The following is a 19982-nucleotide window of genomic DNA, read 5'->3' as shown; positions in this document are numbered from 1 at the left end:
TTGTATTAGCATCATTTTTTAGAGCTGTAAATGTTGACATAAAATGCAAGTTATGAAGTACGATTTCCTCATACACAACATCTATACATATTAATATGTGCTGTGACTTCTTACATTTTATTCCTTTTAGAAAGTGTCAATAATAGCAAATCTGTGTAAAATGCTTTGAGTAGAGAGACCAATGTTTCTGTAATTGATGCATTGTTAGGGTGTTTTACATTATATATATATATATATATATATATATATATATATATATATATATATATATATATATATATATATATATATATACTGTATATATAATTACAATGCAATGCAAAATGTAAGTTTTAAGTTTTGTTTTCTGGGGACACAAGCCTGGTGTAACCTGAGCTGTTGCAGTCAGATCAAGGCAGTACAAACCAGTTTATTATTATTATTATTATTATTATTATTATTATTATTTATTTCTTAGCAGACGCCCTTATCCAGGGCGACTTACAATTCTTACAAGATATCACATTATTTTTACATACAATTACCCATTTATACAGATGGGTTTTTACTGGAGCAATCTAGGTATAGTACCTTGCTCAAGGGTACAGCAGCAGTGTCCCCTACCAGGGATTGAACCCACGACCCTCCGGTCAAGAGTCCAGAGCCCTAAGCACTACTCCACACTTATGCAGGGAATGCTGAGTGCTTGGCTGGATGAAAAATTGGTCCTGCAGCTTTTGGATTCTCCATTTCAGGCTGCAGAGTTGTCAACTAACTTTTCAAACACACTTCGTCTGAGCCTTGTTTACTTCGGATCATTTATAGTACGGAAGTCAAGAGAAAATATAGATTTTTAGATATAGAAGTTTAATTTCCAGATATGTTTAAATTCAATGAAAACTCTGTAAGAGTCAGGTTTTTTTTGTTTCATTTCAATCTATATTTTTTCTTGACTTCTCTAGATATACACATACAATTATAATATAATGTCACCTCAATGATAAAAGGCCACTGTCCGCTGTAAGTCCACAGTAATTTATATATATATATATATATATATATATATATATATATATATATATATATATATATATATATATATATATTACTCATGGATAATTAAATACAAAGGCGAATTTAATAAGTTAAACGTAATTTGTGTGTCCTATTCTGTCAAAATTTAAAAGCAAATGTCCTTGCAACAACCGTGCATATGTTTCTCCTTCTCAAATGTGACGCCTTTCTTTTTGTGTCACTGTAGAGGTGGAGCGTCGTCCGTCTTGCCCTTCTCACATTTGCTAGCAACATTATGTAACTTCCGGTAAATCAGTCGGAGAGGATTGAAAGCGTATTTCAAAATAAAAGCTCAAATAATCTGCTAAAAATGCCTTCTTGTATTTATCTTTATTTTTGTTTATATTGCTTATTGTTTTTCTATTTGTTTATATTGCTTTTTTATTTATATTTGTTTATATTTATATGCTATTATATATTACTTTTATATATTACTGTAGTACTTTGTATTTAATCACATCCTGATGTAACTATCACTATTTAATCATATCCTGATGTAACTATCACTATTATCTGCTGTATTATTGAATTTTGGTTTGTCACACTTGTACTTTGCTTGAACAAAAGTTATTGTATTTCTTGCTCTTATTGTATTGTATTGTAACACTTGAAATGTATTTGCTTACGATTGTAAGTCGCCCTGGATAAGGGCGTCTGCTAAGAAATAAATAATAATAATAATAATAAAATAATAATATTTTGTATGTAAAAAACCTATCGTGTATATTTCAGCCATCCCTGAAAAAAATTAAGGATTGTAACTCAGTAAAAGGGGGGTTAAATGTAATGAACAGACTCATAGTGAATAGAAAATGGGGTTGGTTGTGCCAGATTTACATCATTGCTATTGTTGCTGGGGTTTTCGTATTAGGACAAACACTAATTAACAACAAAGGCTGACCATGAATGTCTCATTACTGCCTCCAGGTGTTCAACTCAGTTATCAGTCGCTATTTGTTGGACATGACAGCAGACATCTCAAAATGGTCATTTCTTTTTGAGGTTCACTATAAATGAGAGGGGTATGTGGGTTGGAGAACCCCCAAACATGTTTTAAATGTTACATTTTGAGTGGAAAATGCTTGCCTAATTTACCACATTTATAGTGGTTGTAATAAAACTCATTTTTTAATGCGGACAGGGTACTAACCAAGGTATAAGAGCATTGTTTTCAAAGCGTAACCTCCATGCCACTTTCTTCATTGTGCTGTTTCCGTACATAAGCTCCTACTTTCATGCAGAAGCACTCCCTTAAAAATTGACATATGCTCTTATGTTAGACATAAGCTTGTCAGAATTACATTACTGGCAATTTAAAGGTGTGCAAGCCTAGGTTTTGAATCATTTTTGTTTACCTCTTATTATCTCTAGAAGCATTATCACAGGTCCCACTTTTTTGCTCTGTTTGGTGTTTGTATTTTATACATATACTCATAGATATGTTGAAGGTAATACTTTAGAACAAAAGTGTCTGCTACTTCCTGGTACAAAATCACTTCCTGTGCTGCAATACCAATGGCCAAACTGGAATTTAAGATTGAATACAAGCAAAGAACCAAAAGATCTTCACACACAAGAACCATAATTGATACTTGCATTGTTCAGTGAGTAACAAAATAAATGAGATTTTTTTTGTTATGCATTTTTGTTTGGTGGGTAGTTTTTATAATATATATCAATAACTGTGTGTTTGTCAGTGAATAAACTTTGCCAGCAAGAAAGAGAATTGTGTGGCCTTTCATTCGATGTGTGTTACATGCTTGTACAGGAGTTAGAAGGGATAACATACACATTGGCAAAACATAGCAAAATTAGGCTTGAATTTAAAAGGTTAAAGGGCCTTCTAATGCGTTTCCTTCAGCCGCTTGAAAGTAATTTGAAATCAGAATTACACCAGATCGAGATCAAATACATTCCAGTTAGGATGTCAGCCCCAGTTAGGATTGCTGGCTGGCACAACTCAAACTGTCCAACTCGTGCTGACGTGGAAGACAGGCAGCCTTCATACTCCCCTAAATTATGATTTAGTATGAAAGCAGCATCTATCTTTATGCCCACCTTTTACATGTGCATTCAGTGGATGTAGGTCATGGCGTTCTCCTTTTTCATGATACTAATGTTCTTTTTTTCACTGTTGTTTCAAATTCCCCTTTATGGTGGCTACATTTCTTATCAGTCCACAGTTGCATGAGTGAAGGTGGATCTTCTTGGAACCATTTCGTTGTATCAAACGACCGTCTCGTTAGAACATAATAGCCTAGCAACAACTGCTTGACTAGAAGGGGTCCAACGGCGTTTGACCGCGTGGATCTGCAGCGTTAGAAGGATCCGAGCAGCTCTTCCAGCATTAGACACCGCCCCTCCCCTAGTACTGTAGCGAGGTGAGCGAGTTCATTTATGACGTATTGTAGGGGGCTGGTCTTTGGGAAGCCGGTATTTTACATTGCATATGTATTCACTCTCATTGCACGCGAACGTTGCTTGAATAGCGAGGAAGCTTACAGGCACTGAAAAACCGTAACAAAAAACGCGCATTAAAACTGACCTATTAAGAAACACAGTATTGTACAGTACCACTCAGGTAAGGTGACCAGCTGATATGTTTAAAGTGATATTTCTACAACATGAGAACGGATGCTTGTCGGTGTATGGTTAAGTTTATGTGAAATAATGAATTTCTTTTTTTTTTCTTTCTCTTTTTTTTTGTAATCCGAGCTGCGCATTTGAGCGAGGTAGGTCAGCGGTTTTTATTACCGTCTTGTGCATCCGGTAGTTTGCAAGGTGTGTAGTTTGTCGCTGTAATGTAAACAGCTGCAATAGCTTGAAACTGAATTAAGAAAAAAACTTGAACTCTTATTGTTGTTTACCGTACATTCGTAGTTTGAAGGGAGTATTATCCACTGACTTGATACACAAGAAGCATGCTTGTGGGCGTGCTGTCAAATTGTTGTGGGCAGTCAAAAAAAAAAAATCCTGGTTCTAAATTTATGACGTAGAAAAATCATAATATAATATCTGTTTATGCAAGAAGAAAGAACACTATGATTATGCCGGGTGATTGATCTGGTTTTTGTCACAAGTCATATGTGAAGGGTGACAGTACAGTCAGCCCCCCCCAATGTGGTTGTGCGTTTCTGTTTTAACTCACACGGTCGGTTTAATGCAAATGATGCTTACTGTTTCCGTCGCAGAAAGTGCATACACAAATTCAATCAGACGTCTGATGAATTCTTTATTAATTCTTTATGAATTGCACAACAGCTCTTTCAAAGGTCGAGAATTATTAATTCGCTGTGACAAGTGACATATACAATGCCATTGGTTGCTATGTAAAAACCACTGCCTCGCCATTCACATAATGCAATTAATCTGTTCTGGTTCCATACTTGTTAGTTTTTAGGTCTGGTAATAACAACGGGCTTATAGTGAGTTGGGAGATTACTGCAGTGTATACCAAAATGTTTTTTATTTAAGTAGGCAAGCCGAAGAATTAAAGCAGAGCTTGGCGAGAAGACAGAAACCCTCCGAGTCACCCCCAGTAATAGGCTTTGGGAACCAGTTAGGGCCCGAATCGATTGGCATGGCGTGTCCGTTTATCATTGAAATAATGCTTTACGCCATAGTTTTGTACATGCAGTTATATTTTGACCTCGGTGCATCGTGTTTAAACCATGCAGACGAGTCTGCATTTTATTCCGGGTTTCATTTATTAAGGAAAAGTACAAATCTTTATAAAGCGTTTACAACGGATCGAACGTTAAGTTAATCATAAAAAAACATCACTTGCTAAATGAATAAAGTACCCAGGAAGCAAGATTGTTGTTTATATTTATTATTCATTGCCAACGATTTATAAAGGTATCCCGGGTCTTTGTGTTTAGTGTATACAGTGCTCTGTGCAGTATAAAGCGTCCAGATATTTTTTAAACACTTGTCTCACAAGTTTCTTTGTTGTCTTCAAATAAATACGAGTTGCATAGGCGTGTGTATAGTAATTAACTTGGCTGGTGCATTGACTTTCCTTTCCCTGGAGGAAGGGAAGAGGGCTCTTGGCTGCGCATTTCCATTCCGCAGCGGAATGACCTTTTACCTAGATTCTAGAAGTACAGTCATGTGATTTAGTGGCGGCATGGGGAGGGGCAAGGGTGTTTATACAACAGCAGGCAAGGCAACTGGTTGGCAAAGCATGTGTCCTTGAAATGTCACAAATAATTTCAGAAGTTAGCGGTGACTTTTACTGTATTTGGAATCATAACAGTACTACTGTATTTTGCAAGCAGAGACACACGTTTAGCTTTGTGTTTTTTGTTTTGTTTTTCACACGTCGAAAGAAAAATAAATAAATTATGTTGCATTTAAAACAAGCGTTTTTTGTGGTTGTTAAAACAGGCCACCCACTGTTGTTTTTTTTTTTTTTTTTTTTTTTTTTAAATCAGCTCTTATACTTTACCGACCGGCACCTTGCTGTTTTTAGAAACATGTGTAATTGCAATTCTTCGGTTACCATGGTCACTTCCTTGCGGGTAGAAAGGCATACACCTGCAGTTTAACCCTTATGACATTCGAAGTAAATTCAAAGCAGAGCTCTCCTGTGTGAATAGCTTTGCATTTAAATTACTTTCAAACTTGTAACCGTTCCACAAACCTGATTATAAAGTTGAATGTATAAACGTTGTTTAAAATGATTTTGTTGTTGACTTGGTTAGTACAGTGACATCTATTTCAGCTACCAGTAAATATACAGTTATAGTTTTGCAACGCTTCCAAGGTTAGCAGCAAGACAAAGCCCTGACCACACTATATAACCAATCTTGAGAACTAGACTCAGAAATGTTTTAATTAATCCAGCTCAAAGCGTCCACACTAAAGTACTGTTTCATGTTTAGTCTGGCTTAATGCGTGCAAACACTATTAAAATAGCCTGGTGTAGTGTTGTAAAGTGGTACATCGTCATAATATGGTATGCGTACCAAAACCTGACCCATGTAATGTTAGATAGTGATACGATGTGAGATTTTGGTACAGGTGCAATCAATTGCGATGCAATGTGTTTTCCTATTGTCCAACAGAGGTACATTTACCATTAATTATACATTATTTTTGTGCAAACCATTAATTATACATCATTTTTTTGCAAACTTAAACTGGAAACAGACAATCAATTTCTCTAAAAAGAAAAAAACAATTTACGACGAACAAGACAAAATGAGAAGTCCATTAGAAAGTTTCAGAAGTAAAAAAATGTACAAGACCTAATGTATTGCATATGATAAATATTCACATACTACAGTAGCAGCGCAATGGACTGTGGGACTTAATATGACAGTATCCCACCATGCACTGTACTTTATGTTTACAACCCGGCAAATGAGGAGCCCGTGCCAACGGAAGACATAGCGCTTCTTAGCATGAAGGCTATGACTTTGTTAATTAAAAAAACAAGGTACATTTTATCATAATGTGTGCTTCATTTTGAACTGAAGTTCTCCTTGACTGATTTCCAGATATCAATGTGTCTTGATTTCGGCATCTGATCACATTACTCCATGGTCCACCATTTTACAACAAGCCTCAGAAATTGTATACGGCACAGCAGTATTGATAGCCGTTCTCAACTCCTTCAGCCGCCTGTTCTCAGTACGGTATTTGTAATGTCCACGCACCAAAACATATCAGAAAGCATTTTTGGATATTGGAGGATACACAAAAAATGTAGTTTGGTATTACAGCATCCATACTTCTGACAAACCGCACTACCTGATGTGATCTAATTTAGAAACAGACTCAAGACTACCCCTTGAGGTGGTCTCGAGTCTGGTATTAAACGCTGCGTTGTGTGGACGCTAACCGTATTTAGCACTTTTAAGAAGGTTTAAAGGCATAGTGTGGACAGGGCCAAAGTTCCAGGGGAATCTGATGTGGGTATAACATTTGCATTTGGTCTTTTACAATTGCATCATATGGCAAATGCATTAATATTGGATTGTAATGACTGGTTAAAACTTGTTAAAATGATTTGATTCAGTTAATCTCAACGTAACAGATCTCATGTTGTTACAATTTGGGTCATTTGTGCGCAAGTGGACCAACGAGTGTTATTAACCTCTTATATCAATTAACATTTGCAAAGCTCTTGAAACATGCTTACCAATTAATGTTATTTGTCTAGGTCATCTCCCACATGGAGAACAATTAGGTAAAATATCATCCAAATGGGCATGTTACCACCTTGCACAGCTCTTCAAACACTGAGTTGCACAGCTCTTCAAACACTGAGTTGCACAGCTCTTCAAACACTGAGTTGCACAGCTCTTCAAACACTGAGATGCACAGCTCTTCAAACACTGAGTTACACAGCTCTTCAAACACTGAGATGCACAGCTCTTCAAACACTGAGTTGCACAGCTCTTCAAACACTGAGATGCACAGCTCTTCAAACACTGAAATGCACAGCTCTTCAAACACTGAGTTGCACAGCTCTTCAAACACTGAGATGCACAGCTCTTCAAACACTGAGTTACACAGTTATTCAAACACTGAGATGCCCGCTGTTGAGTGACTCTTCCAGCCACACGCCCCTCCACGGGGCTAGGCCTTGCCACATCCCCGCTGTCGAGTAGACCCTGCCGGCTGCGTAAGCCCGCCCACCTCGTGAGTCGGACCTTGTAAACAAACAGTGTGCTCTCCCCTGTAGTATTTTTCTACCATGTTTTTGCTGTCTGCTTCAACTTGCCCACCGTGGCTTCGGCTTTGCTACACACTGACCAGATGTGTGTGATTTCACGGTTAGGGTAGGCACATTTGCGTAGCGGCCCCCCCGGTGCTTCGGTACCGTGGCCCACGCATAGCCCTTGATACTTAGGTATCTCGGTGCACAGTGCTCAGTGCATGCGGCACACGGTGCCCAGCACCTCAGCGTCAGTGCATAGCCCTTGATACTTAGGTATCTCGGTGCACAGTGCTCAGTGCATGCGGCACACGGTGCCCAGCACCTCAGCGTCAGTGCACAGTCACAGCGCTGCACGGTACATGGTGCACATAGTGCTCTCGGTGCACGGTGCACACGGTGCTTGGTACCCACTGCTACAATGCTAGTGCAGGAACGCATGGTGCTGCACGTTACGCGGTGCATATAGTGCTCTGGGCTCAGCACACACGGTGCACACAGTGCTTGGTACTACACTAATGCAAGGGCATATGGTGCTGCACAGTACGCGATGCGCGGTGTTAGGTATCCTCTGCTACAGCGCTAGTGGGTGAGCGCACGGTGTTCGCACTTAGCAAGTGCTTGAGTGCAGTGCAAGTGGTGTTTAGTGCACGGCCCCTGCACAACACCAGGCCCATATCCCGCAAGAGGACAAGCATACCCTCTGTGCGAAGTGCTTGGGTGTTCAGCATGGCATCTTGGTCCTTGGTCCTCTATGGCTGGACCGTTGGCGGCTCTTGGAGTCCCAGAGCCCCTCCTCCATGACCTGTCCTAGGACCCCCTGCTAGGCATCCCCGTTGTCCAGCTCAGTCTTTGCACTTATGGGATGCGCTGCAGCTTTACTGCAGGTCTCCTGGACGCCATCAGCGGAACAACGCCGGTCCGTGTTCCGGACGCAGGTGATTGCTCCTCGCCCTCAGAAGTTTCCGGCCTTCCCAGACTTCATGGAGGAGGTACGCTTCTCCTGGGATTGTCTGGCCTTGGGTGTTCCCCCCGGTAGACTCCACCATCGCGGCCCTAGTTAAGGCCCCGTCGGTGAGTGGATTGGGTAGAGACCCGGCGTGCCCGAACCCTCAATGTAAGGTGACAGAAACGCTTCTCAAGCAGGCGTATGCAGCAGAAGCGCAAGCAACTCAACTGTCTAATACAGAAAGTGTGCTTACTTGGACAGTGTACAGCGTGAGGCCCCGCTCCCTAAGCCGGTGGCCACGGAGTCTCCTGTCCAGCACACTGCTGCAGATCTGGCTGTCACAAGCCAGTTCCTGATGCGGATAAGGCCACGCTGCTTGACACGCCTATATCCCCAGGACATACCTTTGGGCCAGCCGTGGAGGAGATCTTACACAGAACCCAAGGCGTCCCAGCAGGTGGCCGCGTTGCTCCCTCCTCGCGCCTCCACGTGGGGCAGGTCGAGCCGCTGGCGAGCTCCTCAGACGTGGACTGTCACTAGAACAGTTCCAGTCCCAACGGCTCCGGTGGGTGACCTAAGGCATTGCCTACAGGGCACACCAGCAGCAAGCAACCGGGCCCAACTGAAGGAAAGCAGGACGTGGCCAGTCCACACACCAGCGTCACAGGAGGCATTTTCAGGGCCAGCGCCCTAAATAGTCACCCCAAACTGCCCCGCCTCAATGCCATCGGCTGACTGTATCTCACGCGTGCTCGGCAGCCCTGCGCTGGTGGAGGACGACCTCTCACCTGCGCGAATGGGAGTGGTGTTGAACCGCCAAGTGGTGATGACAGACGCCTCCAACTTGAGTTGGGGAGCGGTCTGGGAAGGCAGAGGAGTATGCGGATCCTGGCTGGACCAATGGACATCCCTGCACATAAACATGCTGGAGCTGCAAGCGGGATCCCTTGCTCTCCACCACTTTCTCCCAGTGCTGAGTGGTACGCATGTGTTGATCCAGACGGACAACACGACAGTGGTGGCGTATGTCAACCACTAGGGTGGCCTATGGTCCCCAGGGTTGCATCGCATGGCCTTCAGGCTATTGACATGGGCTCAGAAGAACTTGCTGTCCTTACAGGCGACGCACTTTCCCGGAGCGGTGATCTGGGCAGCGGACCTCCTCTCCAGGAGAGGCCCGCATCCGTCAGAGTGGCGACTCCACCCTCAGATCTTGGAGCGCATTTGGAAACGGTTCGGGAAGGCGCAGGTCAATCTCTTCGTATTGCCCCCTATGGTACTCCCTCCACCGCTTAGACGATCCACTCGGCGTAGATGCCCTTGTGCACGAATGGCCTAAAGTGTTTTTGTACGCTTTCCCGCCTATACCGCTGCTCCTGGCTTTTCTCGAAAAAGTTTGGTTAGAGAAAATGTCAGTTCTCCTAGTGGCCCCCAAGTGGCCCAGGAGAGTCTGGTTTTCGACCCTGTGCCAGCTGTTGCACAGCCAGCCCTGGGAGATTCCACTTCGCATGGATCTCCTCAGTCAGACTAAAGGCTCTCTTTGGCACCCGGAACCGGGCAGGTTCCGGCTATGGGTCTGCCCCCTGAAAGGGATCGCTGATTAGCCCTAGGGCTATCAGATGCGGTTGTGGTTACGTTACAAAGTGCTAGGGCAGACTCCACTAGGTCTTTGTATACCTATAAGTGGAGGTATTTCCAGGCTTGGTGTCGGGCTAGAAGCCATGATTCCATATCTTGCCCTATGCCTGTCATCTTACAGTTCTTCAAGAACTGCTTGATGCTGGTAGGCCACCTTCCACCTTGAAGGTGTATTTAGCGGCTGTCTCTGCTTGCCATACCCCTGTAGATTTAATGTCTATGGGCGCGCATTTTTTGGCTACACCGTCCTACAAGGACTGTTCTCCCCGAATGGAGCTTTAATGTTGTATTTCTTCCAATTTGGCATATCCAATTATTTTTTTTAGGGTCAGCCCACCGCTGTTGACTCGGGAGCGGTGAAGACGAATACACGCTGTCCTCCGAAGCATGTGTCGTCAGCCAACTGCATTTTTTCACACTGCAGACTCACCGTGCAGCCACCTCGGAGCTACAGCATCGGAGGACAACGCAGCTCTGGGCAGCTTACAAGCAAGCACCCCCCCCCCCCCCCCCCCGAATAGAATAGCCTGGACTCCACTCGGAGTTGTTGAATTATTTTATTACTCTCAGAAAATGTCTCTCTGCACATGCTTCACAATGGAGCCCGGTATCATTTAGTGTATGTTGTGTCATATAACTGTAACCATCTTGTATTGGAAGTCTTTTATTTTTTAGAACTTTAGAAGTGTGCACTACAGTACTGGGTGTTCTATGCGCAGGGTGATATCTGTACACAGGGTGTACTGGAATTCGGACCGATCCTCCCTAACTGTGAATAATTGAAAGCAAACCAATGAATCATCTCATTTGTGACTGATCAATAAAGCAAAGGTCTTACCGGTAGTGTACGGGACCCTTTTTGAATCAACTGGCTGTTGGTATTTTTTTTTTTAAGTCATGGAATCCATGTATTATATGGAGTAACAGCTACGTGGGCTGACACATAAAGCTATAGTTGTTAGGGGTGTCATGATACACTACAGCCACGATACATATGGAAATATGCAGGTTGTGTACTGTATATCACGATACATTGGCTACTTGTATGATGCATAATAAGATCAAATGATCATTTAACAACAGACTATTATGTTAAAGAAATGAAATGAAATGAAATCGGGATGGTATGTATTCAAACCAACTGAATCACGCTTATTCTTCATTCAAGAACCATTTGGTGAAATACAATGAGATATGTTTTGGTTTTGCTCTTGTATCACAATACGAACGATACAACAATATGTGGTATAAAGAAAGTATCACAATTCATCGATGCATACTGAATCATTACACTTCTAGTTGAGGTGCAGCACAGATTGAAATTCCCCTGTTAATCGACTTATCTTTAAGCAGACAGTGAAATAAGTGCTGCTATAATTGTCACAAGTAATTAGCACAAGTAAAAAGCGACATAAATTGGATTAGTCCAAAAATATAATCGCTGGTACATTGAATACTAATTACTGTGTCTAAACACTCTGTTGTATACAGTAAGGGATTAAAATGCAGTGACTGCAGTGAATCACTTTCCCTTGAACGCCCGGAATGATTGAATTGGTTTTTAAGCCTGGATAATCCTGAAAGGGTCTTTTAAGGTATTGCCTGCAGCGCCTTGCCTGTTTGGCATTGAAATATGAATGCTGAGCCTGCACTGCAGCAGTAGAGGTGTTGTTGCCTGTCATGTTAAAGCCTGGGTGGCAGTGCATGGTGGAGGCAGCTGTACAGTTCATAGGCTACTATGCATGTCCATTTTTCACTGCTTATCCAATTGTGGCAGCCTAAAATTATCACCCTGGGGATACAGTTTACGGGCATGCGTTCATTTGTTCATTTACATTTTTATCACATTGCATGGATATTGCAGGTCAGGGAAGAACCACTTTTTACCGCACATTAGTGTAAGGTTTTGTGAACCTGGCCGAATTTAGGAATGTATCAAATCGTGATGAAGCTCTGTGTTTTATTTTTGTTTCTCCGCTGGTTTCCTGTTTTATAAGTTTGCTCTTTCTTTGCATGACCTATTTTTCTTTTTGTACTCTTCCCCATATCCTACACTTGATTGGCTTTTGGGCTAGACTGGCACATCATTGCAACAAGAAGGACCTGTCTGTTCTTTTGCTCTGTCAGAGTCTAATTTTAATGATCTAAAGCATCAGGTCTAAACCCACTCTGTGGTACAGTATGTTATGATGACTATTGCAAGCTGAATAAATCATACAGAAACTAAGTTACTTTTATCAAGCATGTAGAGATGAGGAGGCGAGAACAATAATAAAATGTGAATTAGAAACAAATGCGTGTCCCTTTTTACCGTAGCAAAAAATACAGCTTTTCCCTTGTCATACACTGTGCTTAGGAGGAGACAACACAACAGTATGCTTCCCTGAAGCCAATGTTTCCTATGGTGAGTCTTTCCCCTGCTTAAATACTGCAGCATTAATTAAGCAACCAACAGTGGAGCCCTATTTTCATCTTTCTACTTGGTCTCAACCAAATGAACCACAGGACCAATGTAAAAAACGTGGCACATTTTCACTTCATTCTTAGGATTCCCTGTTGCAATTGGACCCCTTCCTGGTTGAATCCAGTGGATTGAAAAGGCATAACCCGCATATACAGTGCAGTCTTAGAAGAGTTCTGCATGCATCAGGAAAACCAACGGTGACCCCTACCCCCTAATGAATTGCTATTGAAGACCATTGGGTCAGGGTCTGGATGTTAAAATGCCTGTGTTTTCTTTTTCAGTGAATCCAGGAAACAGGTATGGCAGAGGCTCACCAGGCCGTAGCTTTTCAGTTCACAGTAACACCAGACGGCATCGACCTCCGGCTCAGCCATGAAGCGCTTCGACAGATCTACCTCTCTGGGCTTCACTCCTGGAAGAAGAAGTTCATCAGATTCAAGGTACTGTGTGCTGCTGCAAGAATCATTTCTTAGCACAGGGACTACATCTACAGCACATGGACTACAGCTGATTTCACAGATCCCAATTAACACTAATCTTGGGCTTCATAATATCCAACCTTAGGTAAGGCAGTGTAAGATCTGCAAAACCAGCTGTTAAAGCAGCAGGCTAATCTCTGGTGTCTCTATGTGGTTGAGAGCAACATTACAGAGGAGAATGACTGTGTTCTATAAGGGTGGTGTGCGTGGTATGTGGATATGGTATGTGAATAGATTCCCGATCTGGGTGCTCTCATCATTATGGTATATTAGCTTAAATCTCCTGTGGGACAGACAGCAAGGCATTGCTTTTTATTGCACTGAGGCTGAGCGCAACCAGCACAGCATAAAGGGTGGCCATATGCGTGACAGTATGTGTATGACTTAAGACATTTGCTGATTTACTGCAGACTAGGCTAGACTGTCACTGCACTGCAAACCGACAGGGCAGTTAGCTCCTCTGCTGCCAAATCCTGATGCTCTGCATGCCTCTCCTAGACTAAGTGTTGTATCATCTACAAAACGCTGGATGTAAATAACACTGCTTATCAACCCTGCTGGTGTTTTTCCCACTAGGGATCAGTCTTATTAACATCAATAAATACAATTAAAATAAATGGTTAAATGGTGGTCCAGTGGTTAAAGAAAAGGGCTTGATACCAGGATTCCCGGTTCAATCCCAGCTCAACCACTGACTCCCTGTGTGAGACCCTGAGCAAGTCACTTAACCTCCTTGTGCTCCGTCCTTCAGATGAGATGTAAAACCAAGGTCCTATTGTAAGCCACTCTGCAACAGTTGTTGATGCAAGTCTCTGTAAGTCGCTTTGGATAAAAGCATCTGCTAAATGACTAATAATAATAATTGTGATGACTGAAACAGAAAATGACACCAACAGGGTTATTTTTTAAATTAAAACATTTTGAATGCATTTACCCACTTTTGTAATTTTCAAAAGTATAAATTGCCTTTCATATTTCATCTGACAGTAATGGTCTGTTTTGTTATATTGTTACTATTAAGTTATATTGTTTGAGCAGTTACTGCCAAAATGGGACACGCCTTTTTACTAGTAGATTTACCAAAATAACCCTCAAGGTGTATCTAAACAAGTATAAGACATTAGTTAATTTAACTCTGTCATTTGTCATACCCATGCCACGTTGCCCTTTTAAAGCACTTTGCTGACCCTGTTTCCCTTTGTAGAATGGGGTCATGACCGGAGTGTTCCCTGGAAGCCCTACAAGTTTGCTGGTAGTTGTGGTGGGGTTCATGTCCACAACCGCGTACACAAAAACAGATCCTTCATTCGGGTTGATAGCCAGAATCGGGGCACACCTCCCCATAAGGTAAATAATTTGCGGGAGTTTCAGTCCTGTGTTTATATATATATATAATATACTGTTAGCAAAACTGCTGTCATCTGAGGAGATCACTCCCAAAATCAATTTCACTGTCTTCTGAGAACACATTGTTTCACTGCCCTTGACTCGTACTGTCTTCTGAGAACACAGTCCTTACTGTGTTGCACCTATTTACACAGAAGCTGCAAAAAGACAGAGTTCATAGATGGCAGTAGAGCTTTCTATTTGTGGTAGTTTTATGGTTCATCAGAAATGGGACATTATTTTGATTCTGAAGGAGCTAGCATTAAAGAAGAACATTAATCCACAGGTGCTTTGTGCTCTTTTTTTCCACCTTGACGAATGGCATAGTTGTAACAAACTATTCAGCTAAAACAAAACTATCATAAATCTTTATTTCACAAAAAAGCGCTTTAGTAACCACAGTGCCACCTATTGACTGAAATTGGTGGTGACGCAGATTAACAATCTGTAAGAGTACAACCCCTCCCTTAACTTTTCTCCTGGGTATATTGAGTCCAAAATCACTAAGACATAAAAACATGCCTCATACCCCTACATTATAAAGTAGTACCTGCCACCATGTAATTACTACATGTATTGTATGAAGTTAATCATTTTAAAGAGGTACAAATGCAAACTATGAGGAGCAGTGATTATTAAATAATGAACATGCAGTGCACTATAATGACTCTATAATTGCATTATGAGTTAAAGACAGTTACTCTATAATCCCTATAATTATGTACTAATATGGCAAAATGTCTGTACACATAAAATACTGTTTTCAGACTGAATGTATCTTCAGAGCTGTTCCAGTGTTTAAGCATCCATTTCTTCTTTGCTGTCAGGAGAGTCTTGCTTGCTGTGATCTTGATTTCCAGCCTTGCTCTTGTTGGTCCTCTGCAGTAGGTACCTGTCTGATGAGAGCCAGAAGATTGTGGGAGGAGTGCTCATCGGCACCGGTCTGTGGGTGGCTGGTATCTACATCATGCGCAGCTCCCTGAAGATGCTGCTCTCCTGGCATGGCTGGATGTTCAGTGCACACGGCAAAGTGCCCAAGAGAACCCGAATCTGGATGGTGAGCATACTGTACCACAGAGTGGGTTTAGAGCTGTAGCTGAAGGGACTTTATTCGCTCAATTGCGTGGTCACGTCACAGGAATGTACAATTCCATTATCAAATAGTGAGCTCTAGCAACAGGTGATTTTTATTGTCTTCTGTACTGTGAATATATATTATAATTTTTTTTTTTACAGCATCTCATTTGGAATCTGTCTTGCATACATTCAAATTCAATGTCAGGAAGTTTGGGTAAATCACAGTGTTCCGATATTACCTTGCATTGTTAAGCAGATGCACAGCTTGGTCTAAGGGAAGTCATTCTCTGCAATCATCTGTTTAATTTAGGTTTAAACACCTTTTTTTTGTAATAAACATTGAACCTGTTACATATAAAGACTACTCCATGAATGCTCACAGAGTGCTAGGACTGTTTGACTCATATCCTGATTGCTTTTTATGTAACAGTCTAAAATCACTTGCAAGTTACATTCTGCTGTAATGTTCTCAGAATTGGATAAGTTATTTTAATGTATAAATCTAAAACTCTGAAGTGTGCCGTGGAGATATACTGCTGCCATCCCTGTTCATTCTGTTTATGGCTTTTCCTCTGTAGGCATTGGTGAAGCTTTTCTCTGGACCCAAACCAATGTTGTACAGCTTCCAGACGTCACTCCCACGCCTTCCTGTACCTGCAGTCGCAGACACTATGAAACAAGTGAGTCAAACCTGTGTGTGTGTGTGTTTGTGTGTGTGTGTGTGTGTGTGTGTGTATTCGTGGTTCTTGTTTCAATCAATAGAAACGTGTCTTTGTCCTTGAAACAAATTGTGCCCAAGTCCTCGTTCTGTAGCAGTAAAGGTTTGTGGTATTTCTAATTAGGTTCACACTACAGAAAAAGCAAAAATGGTCCAAACTGCTATGCAGCATGATTCTTAAATGATGTTAGAATGTACTATTTGTGTTAGGTATGCTAATGGCGTTAAACATTTTGAATGTTTTGTAAGCATTTAACCACTGTCAGCATTTTCCAGTCTTTAGTCTTTTTCCTATGCACATATGCATGGCAGTCTAGTATGTAGTAGTGCTGTATAGAGTGCTTCCCATTTTAAGGCAGTCCTTTAAACAGCTCATTTATTTCTTGCTGTACTGCAACTGCTTTCAGAATGTTCTTGTTTTGAGAGTCTGGCTGGTTTTATGCAGGGCAGGTCAGTATACTCTGAATTGCACAGTGCCATTGTTCGAAACTGGCAGCTTGTTCTTCATGTGCAGTCTGGCACAAAGGGGACTGCCTGATTGCGAGAAATTTTTTATGGGCAATCTCAGGGTAACCACAGATAGGCAATCGGAGGGGGATTCCCCAGTGCAGTAAAGTCACAGATGAGTTTTTATCCCGATGGGTTATAGGTTGATAGACACCTAAGCCAACATTCTTTAAACTGAATGAACTGAAGGCATTAGCCAAACATTTGTCCCCCACTTTGTGTGTGATTTTGATAAACTTCTTCTTTTATTTTGTTTGGAGTAGTACCTGGAGTCAGCCCGCCCGCTAATGGACGATGAGCAGTACAATAGAATGGAGGCTCTTGCTAAAGACTTTGAAGTGAACCTGGGACCCCGCCTGCAGTGGTATCTGAAACTGAAGTCTTGGTGGGCAACAAATTACGTAAGTTAATGTTGTTTTGCTTACGGTTGTTCTATAGAGTTGTGTAGCGTTTGTGTAATAAAGCACATTCTAATTGCAAAGGTTCTTTTGTTCATAAAACCTCTGGGAGAGACTGGGAATTGAATGTCAAAGCACTCTTTTGTGTGACAAAGTCTTATATATGAATATGCAGTAGGGTTAAGCCATGTGACAAAGCCATGCATCATTATTTGTGACAAAACTAAATAGGAAAGATCATTTTAATGAATTACTGAAGTTTGTAATTGCACTCAACTCAAAGGAGTGTTAAAGATTATCACCGGTCCTCCCCTCTTTACCTGGGTTGAAGATCATTTCCTTCTTGCTTGCTTTTGAACCATGGGATGTACAGATTTTTTGAATTACAGTGCTGTAAATCCAATTTATCACTGTTTTGTATTCATGTTTTCCAGGTCAGCGATTGGTGGGAAGAATATATCTATCTCCGAGGACGCGGACCAATCATGGTCAACAGTAATTATTATGCAATGGTAAGTCATTTATAGCACGAAAGTCACATGGCACAAACTCTTTGTATTAAAATACCGAACCATTTATAAATATTATACAAATTCTCTAAAGCTGCATTGCCCCTAATCCTGCTCAATTCCACACGATAACATAATTCATCACTGTTTTACCTTAACCAATTATTAATATGCAAAACAAACAGTATTGCATTGCTGAATGCTTATTAACAATCATACATAACTTTATTGTACTCACCAGAGCATTCTTTAAAGAGCCTGAGAGTTAATACTTATTCATGAACAGTGCTGGCAGCGCTGCATTGGCGCACTTGTACATTATAGAGAGAATCAGTTTAGGATATTTCACCTCGTTGTACTTCAGCACCTGATGAGGCCAGGCTGGGCCAGGTTGGCACATTTGTCGTTTAGGTTCAGCTGGTTTGTAGCACTAATTCAGTTTTCTTTCTCCAGAACAGGAAATTGCACTTTTTAATAGCCAATGTTGGACTTGGCAGGTGTGCTAATGAGCTTGTAAGATTAGTTCATGTCAATGTGCCAGGTTCTCTGTCAGTGCTAGCTATTAACAGTATACTGTAGTTTTGTGTACATTGCACTGATCACTCAGCTGTCATGAGTCAGCTTCTATTCTTATTTTCTTTGAAGTGGTTATTGTGAATAGTGCATGTGCAGTTTTGAAGAAGCACTTGAATGAAGCTCATAGCAAACCTGCATTTTCATTTGAAAACCGATATCTGTACTAGGCTTAGGAAAGCTCTGTTTATATGACTTACTTTTAGGTAGACTTGCATTTAATAGTAATTTTTACTGAGACAGTAATAGTGTTCCCACCCTACAACGCCGCTTTTTTTGTCATTAACCTATCAGCTGCTTCCTGTAAATCTGACAGGGTCCAACCCAGAAGATACTGCTCATTTGAAATGGGCCAGGAAGTGCAAGCGTAACAGACTACAGAAAAGCAGCAAACTGAGAACTTTACTTAACCTAGTATCAGATACATGCGCTTCTTTCAAAACTGCAGTGATGCTATAAAAACATTAGCTTTCAAAACCACAAAAGTCTCCTCTTCAGGCCTAAGTGGAAAATGAAAGAAACAGTTAACAGGTTTCTTTTTACATTTTAACTAAGAATCCTATTGAGCTTAAAAGTTATTTTCACTTGCTTCATTTTTTTTTAGCTCTTTCTGACACCTCTGCCAAGCTCAGCCAAATACCTTTTTGCATTATTACCTATATCCAGAGAACCACTTATCTGATTTGAAGCATTAACTTGAAATTATTCTAACTAACAAAGTGCTGATACATTACATGCTTGACGAAGCTCTTGCAGAACTATTGAAGTAAACTGACTGCCTGCGGCAGAACTGGTGTGCTTTGGTTTGCGCCAGCAAATCCATTGAACCGACTTCAGAGACGTTTCTGGGTCAGTTCATTCTAGGCTCCTAGACAACAAGCTGGGACATACTGTGCTTTATTTAACGTGTTTGCTTTCAGTAAAACTTCATTGTGATAATTTGTTCTCAGTAGTGAAGAATGCAAACTAGAATGTATTTTTCTTCTTCAAAATACCTTATTTAAAATACCTATTTGACTACAATAGAGCTCACAAAATCATGTTTAAATTCCCAGCACAGCTGGTACACAGACTGTAACCATTAACCTGTCCCTCTGCAACTCTCTGCCTCAAGTGGATGTAAGAAATATGGTATTAGCTAAGATTAAGAACTCCCACATTACACAAGGAAACGCATACTCCAGACCTTTCTGTCACATTACCAGTGGAAGAATACATTCAGAGTCTTGGTGTGTGTATATATCTTGGTCTTGTTTTAAAAATGTTTTTTTGTTGTTGTTGGTCTAGGACTACCTGTACGTCTATCCAACAAAGATTCAGTCAGCTAGAGCTGGAAACACAATCCACGCCATCCTGCTGTATAGAAAAAAGCTGGACAGAGAGCAAATCAAGCCAGTAAGTGAACAGCTGGATTATGGTTTATTTTGACCAGAACCCCTTTGAAGTGGCTTAGGTCTGCTGCAATCCCCTAATATACCCCCTCATTAATTAATATATATTTTAGAAATACATTTGCATATAGATTTGTACATATTATTGAATTGTTCTTATCGATATTCGACTT

General features: G+C 41.1%; 1 protein-coding gene across 4 annotated transcripts in view; it reads left to right on the top strand.

Annotated features, from left to right (window-relative positions):
• The first annotated feature begins 3483 nt into the window (after positions 1-3483).
• LOC117432129 (carnitine O-palmitoyltransferase 1, liver isoform-like) overlaps positions 3484-19982 on the top strand; it is a 36296-nt gene continuing 19797 nt past the window's right edge. For 2 of the 4 annotated variants that reach the window (XM_034053639.3, XM_034053638.3), the window contains exons 1-8: positions 3484-3634; positions 13053-13211; positions 14455-14597; positions 15522-15693; positions 16292-16393; positions 17202-17339; positions 17771-17848; positions 19706-19813. In XM_034053639.3, coding sequence (XP_033909530.1) covers positions 13071-13211; positions 14455-14597; positions 15522-15693; positions 16292-16393; positions 17202-17339; positions 17771-17848; positions 19706-19813 — 882 coding nt within the window. In that variant the 5' untranslated portion in view covers positions 3484-3634; positions 13053-13070. Of the gene's footprint in view, positions 3635-3768; positions 3835-13052; positions 13212-14454; positions 14598-15521; positions 15694-16291; positions 16394-17201; positions 17340-17770; positions 17849-19705; positions 19814-19982 lie in introns of all 4 variants that reach the window. The other 2 variants (XM_059001891.1, XM_059001890.1) reach the window with 2 other exon arrangements.

Source organism: Acipenser ruthenus, chromosome 27, assembly GCF_902713425.1.
Source record: "Acipenser ruthenus chromosome 27, fAciRut3.2 maternal haplotype, whole genome shotgun sequence".
NCBI lineage: Eukaryota > Metazoa > Chordata > Actinopteri > Acipenseriformes > Acipenseridae > Acipenser > Acipenser ruthenus.
This window is presented reverse-complemented; position numbering and strand designations above follow the sequence as displayed.